We start from the raw sequence: 19,570 nt of genomic DNA, 5'->3' as shown, positions 1-19,570 counted from the left end.
GATGCAGGTGGTGGCTTTCCTTGACAACCTTGCTTGAGTAACAAGCCTTCTGTGCTGTGAGCTGCGAAAGTGCTCGTTTGTCCTCAACCACACAAACAGACCATTTCAGCTCACTTTGTTGTGGTTTATGTGAATATAATGTGGTGCTTTTCCACGTGGAGATGTTTGGCTTGATTTCATAACAGTCCCAAAGTAAATGGTTGCATTTAACATGAAACATCGCCATTTTTGGCAGCAGTGGGATTGATTGGCACGCAACGGGTGACTGTGAGGTTGGACTGATCCAGTCTCAGTCGCCCAGGGGAAAAGGGATTTAGATTTAAGCCTTGGAGAAGGTGGTGGCAGAGGTGCCTGGCTGGCTGGGACTGGCTACATGGCCGTGATGGTGTTCTTCATGCCAGCGGTCAACGCAGCGGCGACGTGCATTCATGAAGAAGTTGCTGACGGTGCTGAGTTCCAGTCCCAGCTGCTGCGAGATGGTCAGCTGCATTTCCTTCGAGGGCCGCTTGTTCTCCTTGAAAATGGCGATGAGTGTGCGGCGCTGCAGGTCAGTGAAGACTAAGCGCTGCTTCTTGGGTGCCATATTGCGTTCCTTGTGCTGTTCCTGTTCCTTACGTTTGCAAGCTGTGGGGATCAGGAGGATGAACAAGAAAGATCAGGGAAAGGGACAAAGAAAACGGAGAAGAGAAAAATTCATTAGCCTCGTGTTTGCTCTACATACTGAAATGCCCTATTTCAGAGCAAATTCCACAGACAAACGTCTTCGCAGGGAGTCGAAATGTTCAGACTCTACTGTTTGGCTGTGGATTAATAGTGATTTAAGACAAATCCATTCTATCTCCCCGGAGGTCAAAAATCATCCCTTTAAAGGGAGCAGACAGAGCAGGCCAGCGGTGAGCACCTCAGCCTGGTCGTTGGAGACACTGCTGTTTGATTCAATATTAATGCAGTTTGGGCTCACAGTAGGAGAGCGAGTGGCTGGTATACAAAAGTAGGGGTCTTTGTGTGTGAGAGAAAGAAAGAAATTAAAGTGAGAGAGAGAAAGAAAAGAAAAAAGAGAAATAAAAAAGGAAAGACGCAAGGGGGGTATTGACTCATCCTATTTTAGTGTGTATGTGTCTGTTTTTGGAGGTGGGTTCGTCCGCAGAGACTTCGGTCTGAACGCCCCTCCAGCAGGTCTGTAGTCTGCGACTTCAAACAGAGGCCACTGGAGGGCACAGACCTAAGAGAGGCAGAGTATTTTCGAACTGCCTTTGACTCACACCACCACCTCCCTGTATATGTTTCTGTCCTGGCAATGCAGAGAGAGAGATTCTGGCTGCCTACTTGCGGGCAGTAAACACTGCGAGTGTTGTACTAAAGTGTTAGGAAACATGAGTATGCCAAGAAACGTTTTGATTCGTTTACAGCTCACAAGTACAAATAATTTTATTATGTGCAAAGGAAATCCAGATTTTTAAAAACATTTAATATTTATTTTTACACTAGATGTGTTATTATTGGTTTGTTTTCCAATGCACTCAGACCTTTTGCTTCTCTCAGCGTTTTTTTCTGAATGGATCATTCATTTCTTACCTTTGTCGCCTCAGTAACCTGTGAAGCAGCAGCACTTTGCGTCTTACTCGGATTTTATCTGTCTGGGTGCGTTTGTGGAGTGACTGGAGCCAAACTGTGGTGCCATGTATCTAATTACACTGAGGCCCATTGATCACGTCACCTCCGCAGTCAAATCTGTTTACTACAGGCGTCTAACTGCCTGGACCGCATCCATCATATTCAGATTCTATATCAGCCTCTGTGGTTTACACATACGAGCGCATTAATGCATTGTACACTTGAAGTGTAGCTACCGTTTAAATGTTGACGGGACTGTAACGTGCCTATAATATTTGTTTTCGCATAACATTACTCCTATCGCATAAAGGTGTCTCGGAGCGCCGAGTCTGAAGTGAATGATGAAGCTTTAAAGTCTTTTAAATTGTAATGAGTGGTCTGTGTTGCTTGACTGAAATAACTACGCTTAAAAACGCAAACCTAAGCGTATCTGACGCAGACGACCTTTCAGCAAGATTTACTGGAGGCTTTTGTTTTTGAACGTCATTTGATTTTTGTCAGTGGTTTTCAGTACTCCAACACTACAGATTTTTAATATTAATATCCAACAAACCTAGGCTGTGTTTGGTGTTAAAATCTACCAGCAGGTGTCGCTGGCGCTATTCCCTGGTGTAAACGGTTTACAGGCGTAAGATTTTGTAATCAATATTGATCGATCGGTTGGGAAGGGGGCCCTGATTACTGAACCAAGCTCGGCGTAGAAAAGGAGAAAATCGATAGCTGCAGACTTTAGAGCTACAGTGAGCAGAGAGTGGGACAGAAGCAGAAATATATTGTACAGAAAGAAATAAGCCAATGAATGACAAAGAGTGAATTGAAACATTCGGATGGGATCTCTCTTATTAGCACATTTGATAAATTTCACAAATTATAAATAAACCAGACTGACTGTAGGGTTTCTTTCTTTCTTGATCTCTAAAGATTCCATATGATCTGTATGAACGTTCTGGCAGAATCGTGTTCTTCTGTTTATAGAACGTTATACAAACTTAATATTTACAGTTGTTATTTTAATTAATTAAGCAAAACAAAATACTGAAGGATTTTCACCGTGCACCTCTTCTGTTGCAGGTACAGCAGTTGAGCTAAACGGTTATTTCACAAAATGGGTGCATTTTCGTTTTAAAAAGTTTCTTTTTATACATTTATTTAATATTTTCAATACTGTCATACAAATAAATGCCTTTAGGTTTTATTAAATTGCGTTGTGCCTTCTCAAGTTAAACGTAAAAATATGTTGCGATTTAGCATGTCTTTAAAAAAAACATTTGACAGGTTTACAGTTCGTTTAGTCGTATTATTACTAGTTGCTACTTATTTACTAGTTATTAGCCTACTTACTCAAGGTCATGACACTATAGAAAGATTATTTTAATCTTATATTTCTTAATATCCATTTTTAAAATAATTAGTAGTTAACTGTACAATCTCATGATAACAGAGTTGACTACTGACAAAAGTAAGACAAAGTGATAAAACGAGAACTTGTTCGTGTTCATATGACGAGGATAGGAATTTTAAAGAATGTGTGGAATTGTAGGCCCGGCATTAAATAATAATAATAATAATTAAGCTATGATTTTTTTTATTTTATTTTTTTATTTTTTATTTTTTTACGTATGATAACAGGCTAGCTAAAGATAGCATTGCCTTTTTAACATGAAAGGGACCCCCTTTAAATGAAATGACTCTTAAGATGTTCATGTAGCCTACGCAAATATCTAAGATGGTTAAGTAAAACCCCGACTCCGATCCTTTCATGTTTCATCATACAGGGCAGTTTCTGACTTGCCTTGCAACACACCAGTGATAGCGGGGTAGGCCTGTTGTGTTCAATACCGGTCGATAAATCCGTAAATAATTAGTTTTTGAAATTAATTTAATCTAATTAATTATAGTTCCATGAAAATTGTTCTGGTAATGAGCCAGGAACTATGGTAGGCCTGCCTTGTACCAATGGGGCGCTGAGTCTAAATTCGAAATAATACCAATTTAATAGCGCTGCGTGCTGTGCAGTGTGGGGAATGACAAATGAGGACACACTGCAGATTCTGAATAATGACTAAGAAACACAGCTACACGCGTTCAGAAAACCTCATTTATGTATGCGGCTATAATAGTGTTAATTAGTCTCGATGTGGGACATTGGCCAACCGCAGGTACGTCTTTATAGTACGCCATATTTACCGCAAATGTATGCCTAACGCTTATTTATTTTTAATAAATGAGGCTTAATCTATTCGACTATGTACACGTGCGTTTTGTAATGAGAGCCCATAGATTTAAGCATTTCTCATCTTTCTTTTATTATTTGATTTTTAAAATGCTTTTTTATTGTATGGCCCAGGGGATTATGTTCATTATGCTCATCAACTATTATTTATATAAGTGCATATAAATTGTATACAAATTCAGTCTATGATAGGCTTATTTGAATAACTGAAAAAAGTAAAATAAAGAGATTTGAAATATGAAAACAAGAGTTAGAAACTAGCTTTATGCGTCCTTTTCCTTTTTGCCATTTTTTATCTGCTAGAATATTGTGTTAATTGGTAAGCTCTTCTTGTGCTCAAGGCTCTCTCTAAATACTCGACTAAATGTAGTGTAATGCAATAAGGAAAGATCAGTATGCTAATGTTCAGATAATTTGAAATAACTCAACCTATTAAGAAAGTCGGTTAGTTATTGAAGCCAACACATTATCGCAAAGCATTAGCCTTGAACTTACGTCAGAATCTTTGACGAAGAGAATATTGAAGACATAAAAACAAGGAAAATATAAACAAAATTAATCAAATGTTTTAAACTATAGGCTACGATATAGAGTGAAGCGTAATGTGCAAGTATTTTCAGTGCGCGTGCGGATGACTTTTAGGAGGGATCGGTTTTTTTGTTCTTTTAATTTCTGTAGTTTAATATAAAACATCAATGACCGTAGGCCTGCTTCGACATAATTCGACATAGGCCTAACGTCCAATACCGATTCGAATGGAAAGCGTTGATCAGCGTTCTGTTGCTATGGTAAGTAGGCCTAACTTTTGTGGTGACTGGAAATTGAAAGGTATAGCCTATAAACTTAAGTAAAAAGAACAATAGACTTGTTGACCTTTTTTGTCTTAATTGTTGCACCCTGAGTGCAGTGTATAGTGTCTAAATGAGCAAACTATGTTCTGCGTTTCAGATGGTTATCAGTCTTATATGTTCAATTCTTACTAATTGTTGCCATATGATTAATTATTGATATTGCAGAATACAGTGTGTGTCTTTGAAGCTACAGTGAAATGTAAGGGGCAAACGATAAATGTACTAGCCATCAAAGGCAGTCATACATGTTTGAAGTATAAGGTTTATAGGCCCATGGCAGGTTCATGTCTTTTAGGGTTAAAGTTGGGATCATCATCATGGCTAATTGGAACTATAATAACGGTTCAGTCCAAGGGTTCTCCACTTAGTCTAAATAAATAAATAAGCGATGTCTCCTGTGAAAGCTGGAGGTGTATGTACACTCTCTTGGATTTCAAGTGGGAGGACTGAGGGAGTGCAAGGATCGATGACTGGCTGCGCCGCTCAGCCGACCAGTCTGCATAGAATCGATGCATAGAGTGCGGCTGAGCTGAAATTGGGAGCGGAGTGGCTCCCATAGAGGCCTATCCAGTGGTTGTTAAAAAGTCAGTGTGTCATGAAATTGCCCTCGTATGAATATTAATTGCTTTCATCAGCAACTGGGGTGTGTTTTGCATGAGTATGCATGTGTACAGTCTAAATATATCAGTGCAAATAGACATATAAGTGTGGAAATCTGAATTCTAATGGATAATCTGTTAGAGGGTCTGGGTTGGGAAACACTACATCTGATATGTGGGGTTAGTATGATGTGGGTGAGGCTTGTTGTCACTCTAGAATATTACTGAGGATATATACTCTAGAATATATACCTGACTAAACAAGCACATGACATTTAAAAGTCTCTCACCTTTAAAACAACCCACTGGTAGGCCACCATTTCTTTAGGATTTTTCATGGATTGATTTTATCTTTCTCTCTGATTTGATTTATTGGATGGCCGCTGGTTTTATCAGTGTGACTTGGTGCTAATCGTCTCAAAGGTCGATGTTTTGACAGGGGCCGATTCTGCTGAGTTAGCCGTGAAGGCGGGTGGTGGGCGAGGTAAAGGGCCAAACCTGTAGGTTAATTGTACAAGTTAGTACTCAAAACATTTGTTTTAAGAACTAAGCATTTCTTACTCATCTCATTAAAGTTGACAGGATCATAACACAGGACTGTTGTGGTGAGATCAATAACTGAACGGTCTAATAAAACTGTTGTTTAAGTTAAACATCCTCTATAGGCATATCGACACATTGGCATGTGTTTGGTTGTAAAGACTGCTTGACCTGCAATTACAGTGAAGTGAGTTTAAGAGGTCTGAAGGGTTGAGGGAACAAACACCCTCCACAAAGTCTAGAAAGAACATTTAAAACCTCTGAAAATACCACAAGATTGATCAATAGGTTTAATTTCTTGTGTGGACTCAAGCTGTCATTGAACACGCTCAACTACACTCTACAGAGAGAGAAAAAAAAAGATTCCAATCAAAACCAAAAAGTTTTTTTTTTACACTTCTTTTGTACTGGTTATCTGATCTAGAGAACTTATGTTGTAACATCAAAAACTATTTTTTTCATCTCTGAAGAGCCATATACAGCAAAAATGGTTCTTGTAGGGGCTTTTTAGGAAGGTTGTCCTTTCTGGAATCTGAAGAATCATTACGCTCTTTATTTGTAAGACTGTAACTTCAAGGGATATTTCAAAATGTTGACAAACTAAAACTGTCAATGATGCTGTACCCCTAAACATTGTTGGGCTCTGCGTAACACAGCTGTGACTAATTTGGCATGCTGTGGGCTCAATGCATGTGTAAATGGTGTAATGGCACACCAATAGAGTAAAATGCATTGTTAAATGGCCCTTGATGCCTCAAAATGTGTCAGTAACCAGCCAGTGTCTCAGCCTCTGGAGGGAACATGTGGTTTTGAATCTAACCACACTGGTCAGTTTTTTATGCACTAGGGTTAGGTTTTGTTGTTTTTGCCCATTAAAGGCTCTGCATCCATGTATGTAAGAAATGCACATACATATTAAAAAAATAAAAAATAAATGAAGAATATAATTTTTGGAATTATGCTCTTATATATTTGCCATTATGATAGACAGTTGAAGTATTACATTGTCAAATTGTAAATGCAAATTAATTCAATAATTAAAATTATTTTGCACTAGAAAGATTCGCAGGTGTTCTTTAATATGATGCGACCAAATAAATTACCCTAACAGGCAATGTAAGAAAAATAAAAATGTGTGTTCATAGCGGAATTAGCTTTCAGGTCACTCAAGGATGCATCAGATAAAGGCATAAAGTAAAGTATATTTACTACATGCCCAAGTGCTTTGTGCCGTGACTCAATCGAGTTGGAGGCGTTGTTCTGTAATATCAGCTATGATACAATTATTAAATCCCCCCCTTGGTAAAATTTAGTGGTGACGCAATGCAATTTAACCCTTTGATACTCTCCTCCTTGGCGGCACAGTCTCTTAGCAATTTGATTTAAAGGTCACTCTCTCCTATCGATCCATTTTGGCGGGCGAGCACAGAGATTGATCATGAAAATCTACGCTCGCGGAGACAGTACTGCACGCATTATAGAGCAACAGTGTTAGATCTTATGGTGGCGTGTACATATGTTACTCAGTCCTCAATTATTTTAAAGAACAGGAGTAAGGAGCTGCTTTAAGACTACATAAGATACTGGCATAACGACATTTAGGCTGCTGTTGCAAATAGGTTAAAACATCACGATGTAAAGCATAATAAACATATGCCATATGTGGACATAAATCTAGATGCAATGGCACCTACGTTTCAAACAAACTACATGCGCATTCCACTTTGTTTGCGAATAATAAATTCTTATATTCGTATGTAGGCTATGTATTGTTTTATATAGGCTACATTAGAATGATTTTTGAGCAACCTTTAAGTAACAACAAAAATTGTGATAAGTCGCTATTCACTAAACTGACGCCTACGAAGTAGCTTTAGCTTTAGGTCACCATAGCAACAGTTCGCTGATCTAGCGAAAAAAGGGCCTCGACAGAACATTGGAAATGAAAAAATACATTTAAAATGTAAGTCATTAAATAATGAGCATAGTGGATAAACCCTCTCTTTAAAATCAAATCAGAATAAGGCAGTAGGCCAAAGGGGGAGGGGACGAACGTGAAGTTTCTCCCATTTGGTTCAACTCGAGCTATTGAAATAGCAAACCGAGCAATGGAAATCAATACAAATTCACTGCTTGTTATATAGACCCAAACTATGATGCGAGACTGTTTTAGTCACATAGGGCATACACACTGGGGGGTCTAAAGATGCAGGCGTTTGCTTGAGAGTAAAAGATTCTCTTCGAACATCCTGAAATAATCATATTTAAAAACGGCTTACGTGCATTTGTTTACCAAACAGGTGACCGCATCTTAAATTTTCACTTCTGGCTCTATCAATTATTAAGGTCAACATCGATAATTTTCTTGGCCTGCCAAACCCCGTCTCCTCTGAAAATGCCTGGATTCGCTAATCCTAAATCAATTGCGTCCATCCTCGTGGGCTGGGAACTGGAGGCGAGACTGAAAGTCATTTTGATGAGGAAGATGATGATGTTGAGTGAAAAGAAAAAGTGTTAAAGTGTGTATATATAACGTGGTACCAGTGCGAGAGATTAATTCTTATCTGTGTAGTTTAACAGAAATTGTCAAGTGATTTAAGAAAACAGAAGGGCAAGGTGGTGGGTAGAATTCCCATAAGGATGCTATGCAAGCAATTTAGAGAACAGGCGTTAAATTACATTTAGTTTAAATGTATATAAGAAAAAAAGAGGCAAATTTATCATCTCGTCGTGGTGCATTGCGTATATAAACACACATTATTTTATTGTTGCTTTTCTTTTATCGCGCTCATGATTGCAGGGGAGACTCATATGACACACAGTAAAATCTGCATCCTTCCAGCTAAACGAAACAGTAGGTAAATCCAGAGTCCAGTGGGAGAGAGTGCTGAGCCGGTATAATTGATAGATGTACTGGCTATCTTTATTGATCGCTTTATTGATTGGGCCAAATACATTGAGATGGAGTGTGGAATACAGCACAGATGCTGAGGCGAATTGTTTTTCGTCGTTAATGCAATCTTTAAATATTGCGCATTGCGCAGTAGGCTATTTGAGAATTGCAATTTTTCTGTCATATTTACGCGACATGTCTGATATGCCATATACCCTCCTAATTTGTCGTTTTTTATATTCTGAAATATTCTTTGTGTTTGTTTTTAACTAGCATTACTGTCCAAAAAGCGGCCCAGAAAACACTACCAAATGATCCCACAGACACGGGCATTTCACATTAGCCAAGCAGTGCCACGGCATTGATTTTTGTGTCTGTGATGAATTTGGAATAGTAATTTGAATTTATTGATTGATGTAGTGAACGAGTATTCCCAGACTCTCTATGAAACACAACCCCTACATGCGCGCAGTGCATAATGGCTCATTTAAATGCACTTGCTTAGTTGCTTTTGTTATTTGCATACCATAGTAATTCCTCACTGAGCTAAATTTACTATAGATCCGAGACGTGCAAGGGCTTTTATTTTTTTTTATAAAAGGTACTATTTAATTCAAAGAATGGCGGGGTTTGTCACATTACAGTTTTAACAATAGTTAATACACCTAAACAATAGCACGGCTACTAAAAGCTACAATGTAAGGCGTTTTAAAATAATTTATACATGTGAAATTTTTTTATATTTTACGCATATATATATATTAATGCGTATATACACAGTAGGCTATTTAAGTCACACTTTAAAGTGCTTGTGTAATGATAGCATCATGAATCGTTGTTAATATGGACGCATTGTAAAGTGTAAAAGCTAAGTTGCCCGAAAGACACCAAGTTACTAACTGTAGCAGTATAGAGTTTGTCTTCCGTTTAGGGTAACTTCCTTTTAATAGGGTGTGGAAGGAAAAAAATCTCGATGCCCAATTAGCTTTAACAGCAACGGCACTTAAGAGGACAATTGAATAGCGTTTAAATCTTTATTTACCAGAACAACTTTAAATGCGCAAAGGAACAATTTACATTCCATTAAGTGCTTTTCAACGGGGCATTGACTGGAACTAAAAAATGCCACTATATCCTGGTTAATTGAACCCACAACTGAAATACGACGTGAGGTGATAGGTTTGGACGGGTCAGCGGCCCCTCTGATAAGGTAATGTCCAGTACACACACCTTTTTATCTAGTTTTACACATTTCCTTTTGAGTGAATACAAGGTCAAGATTGCACATTTGTCTGTAGGCTACTGTTTTAATTTGAAGGAAAATAAATTAAGATGAGTAGGTGCAAAACTAATTTTTGCTAATGTCTTTTGAAGTCAATGTAATCCAATTATTTAGAAATAAATATTTTGAAAAATAAATATCAATTTTTAATTGCACAGTATTGACGTGCAAGACACTAAATGATACATTAGGCCTTTCAACAAACCTAAACACCTGCAATAGGCCACAGATGGTGTGTTTTTTGTTGTTGTTTTTTACACGGGCTAACTGATTTCTCTTGCCTTCAGTCTTAAACACATTCTCATAATTTGACAGTGGCTATAATTATATACCTATATTTACTCCGCAAATATATTATCAGCAAATATAGTAAGTGGAATAATTTTAGATGTCTCTAAAATACTTGTTTTATTTAATTTAAGGATACACGGATTCTTTGTCTGCTTTCTAAACGTTTCATTATCGTCTGTAATTTTATTGTCTTTCTCAATAGGAACAGACGCCTTTAGGTGAACTGTGAGAAGTCAAGCACAACTATTAAGAACAAAGAATGTTTGTGGGTCCATGCACAGTGTATTGATTACCTTATTGAAGAGTATGGAAGGAGATAAGAGTAAAACATATAGATTTTGTGTGATTGTTTTGATTTCCTCTTTTGCACGAGGAAACTTCAGTGACCCTCACTCACCTGCAAGCCTAAGGGCCGACATGCGCTGGAACTCGGGTTCCTGCAGCCACTTCCACATCCGTCTGAACGTCTCCCGACCTGACTTGAGTTTACTCCAGGGTTTGGGATTCCGCAGGAGGTCCGAGAGAGTTCCTTGAGAGCGACACAAGATCCTCTGGGCAAAGATGGCCTGTGGGATGCTGTACCGCTTTAACTCCGCCGTTATCCGCTGAGCCACCTCTTTAGTGTTGATCTCCTCCACCTGCCCTGACCCACCGCCCTGTCCGCCGCCTCCTGCTGCCTGCCTGTCCCGCTCCGACAGCACCGACCCGTTCGCCTGAGAGTGTGAGTGACTGTGGTGGTGGTTAATGCCGTTAAGAGAAGACATGATGCTCGCCCCGTGGCCCCCTAAACCACGCGCCAAATGCTCCTCGCCGCGGCCGAGCATCGCAGCGTGAGTCTCGAAGCCTCCCGTGGAAATCATCTTGTCGTTCCCCAGGTGAGCAGTCGGACCGTACGCGCTCAGAGTCTGTTGAGAGTTGTGCAAAGAACCAAGGCCGTTAGAAAGAGGCGATAAAGGTGGTCCCATCCCGGACAAGTCTTTGGAGTAGTGGCCGTATAGGTTGCTCATAGACGCGAGGCCCCGGTCATCCCGCATCAGCGTGAAGCTGCCGCTGACGTTCCCGGCGGTCAGACGCTGGTGCGCAGGATGATGATGAGGGTGCGGGTGGTGGTGAAATTTCTCTGAGACGTTGGATATGGGAGGCAGATGGTGCTGCAGCGGCGTCAGGGTAGTGTAAGTGCTGCTTAGACTCATGCTCGAGTCGCACGACATGGTCATCGCTGGATGCAGAGGACCGGACAGCGAATGGTCCGTGCGATACTCCCCAGCCCCGTCCAGTATAGAGGCCATGCTGGACACCATCGCTGACCTCCCGTGCGATGACACCAAGTTCCTATGTGTCGCCGACTGTCGCGCGTGTGGAGAGTTCATCAAGTCCCCCGTTTGATGGGAGTGTGACACGCCGTGCAGATTCCCAATGTTTTCCATTGTAAGTTCCATTGTTGAAAGACACTGTTTTCTTCTCTCTTCCCTTTCTCTCTCACACTCTGCCTTCCAATAAATTTTAAACGATCTCAAAGCCACGCGCCATTGATCCTCGAGATCTTCAGTGTTAGTCAATCCAGCATTACACCACGCACATGTACGTACGCCTGGTGTCTAAACGCTTGTATCTATCGCCGTGGCGCCCGTCTTACTACTGACAGTCGAAGCTGACCGAGTGAGAGTGTCTGCCTCGTGACCGCGCAATATATTAAGATGTGCTGTGTCTGTGCGCACGGGTGCGCGCACCGCACAAAATAAAGGTTCTTCGGTGATTCGTAGGTTCAGCAAAGAGCCTTTTTTCTATTCAGAAAAAAAGGTTATGTGGGGATCTTGAGGTAGTTTTGTAGCTCAAAAACTCTTTTGTACAAGTTTTTGAGCCTAATGGTTTCTGGTTTGTTCAAAGCGCCAGTAGACCTTTTCTAAAGAATAAAAATATCCTTGTGAAACTTCATCAAGGTGTAAAAGCCTTTTTAAAGGGTGTACGCTCACTCTGCTTCAGACTAGGGCTGACGTCACCAATACTGTCTGGTTTACTAATATGGGTGATTCACTTAGGATACCCTCTGCTGTCGTTAAATTAGAGAGCGAAATTGAGTTTTTTACTCATATGGCGTGACATCTGCACGCTTTGACAGTGGTGTTGTTTTGAATTATTGGGGATTCCTTTATGGACATGATTCATCGGTTCCTCCTGATAAAGTTGCTTAACTTGGCGCCAGCGCGCGACATCTTAATGGTTAAATATTAATAGATTCCCCAAACCCAAAGTAGATAAGATAGTCAAATTCCTTTTGAACGACACGAGATCACATGATTAATCATATCATATTTGTGTTAAACGTTTGAAAGTTTAACGAAATGTCATTATCAACCAAATGGGCTGTTTGCAGTTTTTAAGGATTAATGTTGTGGCAGAAACTCGTGTGATGTAATTACTGACAAGTTGAATATCCGGGGGAAAAAATAAATAAACGTATTAAAACGGAGAAATAAAGGGAGAGAAATAAAGGGAGGGAGGGGGGACAAGTTTCAACGAGATATTTCTGTTTTGTATTGCCATGATGCTGCATGGATAAGGATAACATGCAAATGTATTACATTGATTTCTTTACCTAGTTGTTACATTTCCAGAAAAGCCTAGTTTTGTGATTCACTAGTCTTCCGTTTTCAGCTATAGGCTAGGCCTGTTCTTCTTATAGGCTATGTTTACTCCAAAAGTAATATACTCCAAAACAAATATGTACAGCCTATTTCAAATGTTATAAGATAATAGTCATAGGATAATAGTTTTATACGATAATAGTTAACACAGCTAAAATTAATTTGATTAAATGAATAGGCCCTACGACGCTCAGCTGTTCATGTTTTTCCCAGATCACTTCCGGTTCACGCCTATTATTAATGCACTCAGTCATCGATCAATACATTGATCATTTAGAATGGGATGGGCAATAAATGTAATATATTTGTTTTCTCTAAGAATGGACTCGCGAAGGGTGAATCCCAATTGTCACTGACTATCATAGGCCCACTCATTTATTTGACTATATTTATTGCCGTCAATAAATAAAACGGAAGAAAAGCATCGATATATTTATAGGCTATACAGAAAAAGACCACTTTCTTTTCGGTCGAATTTCATTGGATCTTAATCGCTGGATGATGAACAGCAAAACAGTTATCTTTGTGTGCGTAATAAACCCAAAGCAACACTACAACTAAATAAACGACCTTTATTAGCTTAACTTCACCATTTAGCCTCACTGCAAATATCCAGATAGTTATTATAATGATGAATAGGACCATGGCATTAGAAAAACCTGCCTTGTCCTTTGGGATTGCTGTTTTCTTATTGATCCCTGCAATCAGTGTTATTGAAAATAAATTAGGTCGCTCACAAATCTGTTTGCTGCAGCCTTGCAGATTTTTACATCACTATTTACATTCTCATACACTTAAAATGTGATTTAATGTAGATTTTAAGTAGTTGTGAAGTAAGTAGTTGGTTTTTGACCGTATGCAACATAATCCTTAACTCCAGTGTTCATTGAAGGCTATTTTTGAAGGCTATATTAATTACAAATATGTATATGAACTCAAGGGTCAGTGATACGACAATGTTAACTGCGGCCGTGTGTGCTATAGCCAACACGACAAAAAGGGTTCAGATATTTCTGGCTCATATATCTGGACATAACCATAATTGATTATTGCATTGATTTGTTCCTTGCTCTTTACAAAATCATGCTCTGTTATGACAGGATAATTGAATGCGTTTTAATGTAGAGATGAACGGTAAAAGCTGATGCGTTTGCTGAACATCAAACAGTCAGTTTTATGATAAGTTTTCTGCATATCGTTACATTTATGATATTGACACAAAGTATATTGCAGCCTATACAGTGCCTTTACCTACCTGTCGATATATTTACAAGTTATTATATTTGCTAAAAGTAAACATTAGATAAAAAAGGCGATAAATAATAAAGTTAGGAAAAAATGTCTATGGTTTATAAAATTAAACGTGCAAAACACATGGGATTGTAGATACTTTTGATAGTTTGATTCAAACTTTTTTTTCCCGATATAGCTAAATAGGGGGGAAAATATTTTTGTGAGATTTCAGGACGTGGCCTGTTGAAATTTTACAAATGTTTTGACCAAATGCTGCACCTAGAAACACATTTGCCTTTGTTTTAAAATGACACATTTTATACTGATTTTCTAATTGTAATTATTTGTGTGGGCCTGCGTGGGCTGAGAGGTTGCTCATACTGCATATTTTAAATCTACCCAACAGAAATTGAATTCTTTAGGGGGTAAAGTTTTGTACTGTTCTATAATAACAGTGTTTTGATTCTCTGAATAATGTCTAGGAGCCTATAATGTAACATTGTACTTGCTGCATAAATTATTAGAGAGCAGACCCTGATTTAATTTTCGCTCGAATATTCAAATGAGCTAGACGTACCCTGTGGCTCACATAGTATGAAATATTAAAGCTGTCGATATCCAAATAGAGACCAGGAAAGCCATAGAAACTCAATATTTTATTTTTGCATGTCTAAGAGTGTGAGTCGACAAACACAATTGCTTAATAAGTGTGTGCACCGGTTGCATTATAATGATGTATCTGTATATTTTATATCATAAAATAACCATTTACACTTTAGATTGATATACATTTTTGTCAGAAATAATCTTTTGAAAATTTACCTCAGCCATAATGACAAATGATTATTTTAATTTGCATTAGCAATAATCAATAATCAATATTTTTGGGAACGAATTACCCTGAAATATTCAAGGAGCAGTATAACAAATAAAGTACAACAAAAATATGAACTTGTCGAACTTCAAACGAAACTTTTAAGCCCCCCCCCCCCCCCCCCCCTCCGATTTTCTTTAAATGTATTTCTTATATATTTAATAATTTAATCCATTTATTTCCTTAGTTGTTGCATTTTAATCCTGTCATTCGGATATGGGAAGCTGTTCGTTTAAAAGTGTGTACTGCTGATAAAAAGGTTTCTGTTTAGTATGCTTTAAAGGTCCAGGCATTCTTTCTATGGGTTTGATCAGTTTCTATCACAAAGTGTGACAAAGAGACTCAAATTTGCTTGACTGCATTAGTAGTATCACTTGGCTGATCGATCACACCCTAAAGTAAATTTACTTGAATCGGTTTATTGGCAGAAGTCAAGCAGTCCTGTTGAAACTGACCACTGCAGCATGGAGTTAGGTGAGACTTGAAATTCATTTTCTTGTCGGACAATAATGTCTTCAAGATTTGGATCTGTAACATCGCATTCCACCTTAAAACGACGTTATAGTCACTTGTATCTTGTTCCTTAATACTTAAATTAAAACGTGGAGCAAAAAGTAGAACTCGCTGACAAAATATTTTGTTGCAATGTCGTTTCAACTTAAATTCTTTGGAACGTCATACTATTTTGTAGTAACGCAAAAAGTTAGATTTATTCCTAAAACAATAATACTTTCTGTTTCAGAGATTACTGAGCAACATTCAGGAATTATAGCTCTGGACAGAAGTTCAATATATTGAATACATTATTTCAAATAAAAAATGTATATTCTACACAGCAAAAATATATGAATAATTACATTTATATTTTTGTGCTGCTGTGGTTGTTTGGATAGGAAAGTTCTTGTTGTTCGGCTAATTCATAGGTTTCCGTGGTGCTTTTGTTAAGAAGTATAAACGAACCTTTGAACGTTAAACACATTTAGCCTGTGAACCCCTTTCAGTTATTGGTTATTAAACTCTATGGTTAAAGTTTCTCTTGCGATGAAAATATCATCTTATAAGGCTGAGCCCTGCTCTGCAGGTAGAAGCGGGTGTTCAGTGTGTTCCGTGTATTTAGAGACCTGTGTATTTGAAAGTGCTCTGCGAAAGAGAGCATGTGATCTATGGCTCTGGTCTCTGATCGATATATCCGCATTCTGATCGATTGGTATGGTAGAAATCACAGGGAGCCGTATAAAGCTTTCCATCAGAAAATGCCCTATTTTAGCCAGACGCGGCATTTAAAACTATTTGTTTAGGGGGGAAAAAATCAGGCTGTATTTTAGTTAGAAATGTGCGTTCTGTAATTTTGTTTGTAATAATTTAAATAATAGGCTATTAAATATATCAAATAGTTTTGAGTAGGCTATTTTTTAAAAACTGCTTTTTTCATATCATACGTTTTGTTTTATAAATGTCAGTATCTAAAAAATATCTACAGTTGTATAGGCCTAACTCTGATCAGCCTAGCGATTAATACATTATTAGACTTTTGCTATTTTTCTTTTTCTCATATAAATTCAAAACAAATTTACCCTCACTTTTCGCTTATTTGATATTTTCCAAATTAACAGACATGCTACAGCCATCATTATTATTATTATTAGAGTTGTTATATCGCATGTTCTTTTCCCACTGTATGTAGCTACTATTTTCATATCATCTCATTTTTTCTTAATGTAGCCTACAGCTGCACACCGAATAATGCACATTTCTAAACACCCAGAAATGTCTCTGCCTTCTCAGTCCTACGGATAGCCAGTATCATTTAAATATGATAGATTATATAGATTATTGTAGCCTGTTTCACAGATGTCATATACTTTCCTTTTTTATCTCAACTCTTATTTTTTTCCGAATGAAAATTAGGTTGCTGTAAGTCTGGAAGTGAAACGCAGCAACAAAATAATCGTGCAACATGTCTCTTTGTCAGGTGTCCTGCTGTATATTTAGACCAATATTTTATTTCCAGTAACTTTTTAAATTACAAACTATTTCTTTAAGATTTGCCACAATAAGGTGCGTTGACATGTAGGCTAATAGCGTTTTGTGTTAGACTTTTGCAACTAAAGCCATGAAAGGAAAAATCTCTTCTTTATATGCAATTTGTCTAATTTCACTAAAAGGTTGTAGCTCATACTGCGTAAATGTCGACGTCACCACACCACACGACTGTGTCAAAGACCTCAGCTCACTGCTTTTTCCCTTATTTTAGTATCATTTACACTGTAATAATAACAATCAACAGAATTAATAATTATGCAATATTATCAGTGATCGATTATAATATTTTATTGTAATTTATTGAAACCGCACTGATAGCCTGATTGGTAATGTTTTATTATTATTTTTTGCTTCTTCTAGCTATTTTTAGTTCACATATTAGCCTATGTCTTAAGATTTAAAATTGAATATCGTGTTTTTGAAATGTAGCCTATTCTATTTTGCAATCTTCACATATCTGTGTTAGAAATGTAGGTAACTTTGAAACTAGCTTGCTTGAACTACTTCATAATTTAACAATAAAAAGCCAAACTGGATTTTGGATTGTCAAAAGCCTTACATGTGAGCAAAAAGAACAGTATTGTGGTCTTAAAATACTAATTTTCAGCATTATACTATTATGCAAAGTCAACACACTGTATATGTTGCAAATTGTTTTCATTTATAGCATGTAATAACTCCTGGTAGAGCAGTGAATTTAGAGTCATCAATATCTGTGTACGTGTGTATGCGCGCACCTTCAGCTTTCAATACGAGGCTTTAGACTGCGAGAGAAATAGAGAGGAAAAAACATTCCCAGCCTCCACAGCAGAGAAAGCACCGGTTGCTAGGCGACAGGCGAAGGAGAGATGGATTGAAAAGGCATACTCGATCAATTCCGGTGAGAGTGAGGGGGAAAAGGAGAGAGTGGCCCACAGAAAGAGAGAGGGAGAAATCATACTGCAATCTTTAAGCTCGGTTAAAAACCGTCGTTCAGTAGACCAACATCCGTTACTCCGTTACATCCATTACTCCGTTACCTGCCGCCCGCCGCTAAAACATTTACCGCCACCATTTTTTTGAGTGACCTCAAAACTGTCCGTCCACCTGCCTCGAATACGTCCCAACTGACAGGGAAAACGTGGAATTCACAATTCACAGCCCGGTTGAACAGATCCGAGCAGATGCCCCTCCACCCCCCTCTGCAAGCCACACACACCCCGCAGTGTGTGTCTGCACAGAGCAGTGTTGAGTGTATCGACTGTGTATTGATCCTTCCACTCACCTCCCTGCAGTCAGCTCTTGTCCTACATAGCAAGGCCTGTCTGATTCCTCCATTAATGGCCCTTATCCAGCGCCAATCTTTATTTAAACTGAAAAGTAGGAATCAGCACCCCCCCCCCCCCAACCACTGTTTGTTCTTTCTTTTTTATTATTTGCAGCTGTTTTTGATAGCTCTACATGTCACTCTTGTGGTAGCATCGAAATAGCTACGTGTTTCAATCAGATCTGAGTTGAGTTTTAGTTGGAAAGTGATGGGGATCCTTATCTTCGCCATGCAGAAGCAAGCCATAAGCAATAAGACACTGGTTTCTATCTGTGCTGGCACACACAATGGGGATTAATTGATCTCCTAATACCACAGATAAATCAATGTCCTCACCCCCTCTATTTATTTGTCCAATCAGAGCAGGTGTCATTGGATCAACGGACCTCCTCAGCCAATAGGAGGTGGGCTAAGCGCTGACTGACAGCGCTCAGCATTGGATGGAGTCAATCAAATTGTCATTGGCAATTGCCACAAGCTACATCTACAAGTCAGAAGAAAAGATGTATAACACACAGCCTTAAGGCATGAAATGTTAGTACAAATGGAAATGTGTTATTAAGGGCTATTATTTGCCTCAATCTTTTTTCCTCTTTAAAAGGATAGTTTACACAGAATGAAAATTCTGTCCTCATACACCCTCATGTAGTTCCATCCATGGTTTTTGTTCCTATTCAGAACACAAAAGAAGATATGGGTGTGGTGATGGCGCAGTGGATAAGACACATGCCTTTGGTGTGAGAGACCCGGGTTCGAATCCACTGTGAGACACCAATGTGTCCCTGAGCAAGACACTTAACCCCTAGTTGCTCCAGAGGCGTGCGACCTCTGACATATATAGCAATTGTAAGTCGCTTTGGATAAAAGCGTCAGCTAAATGAATAAATGTAAATATATAAAGTTTCCGTGGTTTTTTCTATGCGTTGTAAGTCAATGGGGTCCAAAAATGTAATGGAAATAGCAAAGGCATATGTTTTTCTGTGTGCTATCTTTGTGTCTTACACTGTGAAAAAAAATTCTGTAGTTTTTACAAAATACGTTTGGCAGCTGTGGTTGCCAGAATAAATTTGTAAAAAAAAATACAAAAAAACTGTAAACACATTTACAGAACAAACTGTAAAATGTACAGTATAAAACTAATTTACAAACAAGGACATTTGAATGTA

General features: G+C 38.4%; 1 protein-coding gene across 1 annotated transcript; it reads right to left on the bottom strand.

Moving 5' to 3' along the window:
- Window positions 1-319: 319 nt before the first annotated feature.
- LOC306867170 (one cut domain family member 2-like) lies at window positions 320-11,742 on the bottom strand (the record flags this gene model as incomplete). Its single annotated transcript, XM_079412740.1, has 2 exons — window positions 320-624; window positions 10,701-11,742. The coding sequence occupies 2 exons, from the start codon at window positions 11,740-11,742 to the stop codon at window positions 320-322; spliced, it is 1,347 nt and encodes a 448-aa protein (XP_079268866.1).
- Between the last annotated feature and the right edge of the window lie 7,828 nt (window positions 11,743-19,570).

The sequence above is a fragment of the Barbus barbus genome (assembly GCF_936440315.1).
Source record: "Barbus barbus genome assembly, chromosome: 49".
NCBI classification, from domain to species: domain Eukaryota; kingdom Metazoa; phylum Chordata; class Actinopteri; order Cypriniformes; family Cyprinidae; genus Barbus; species Barbus barbus.
This window is presented reverse-complemented; position numbering and strand designations above follow the sequence as displayed.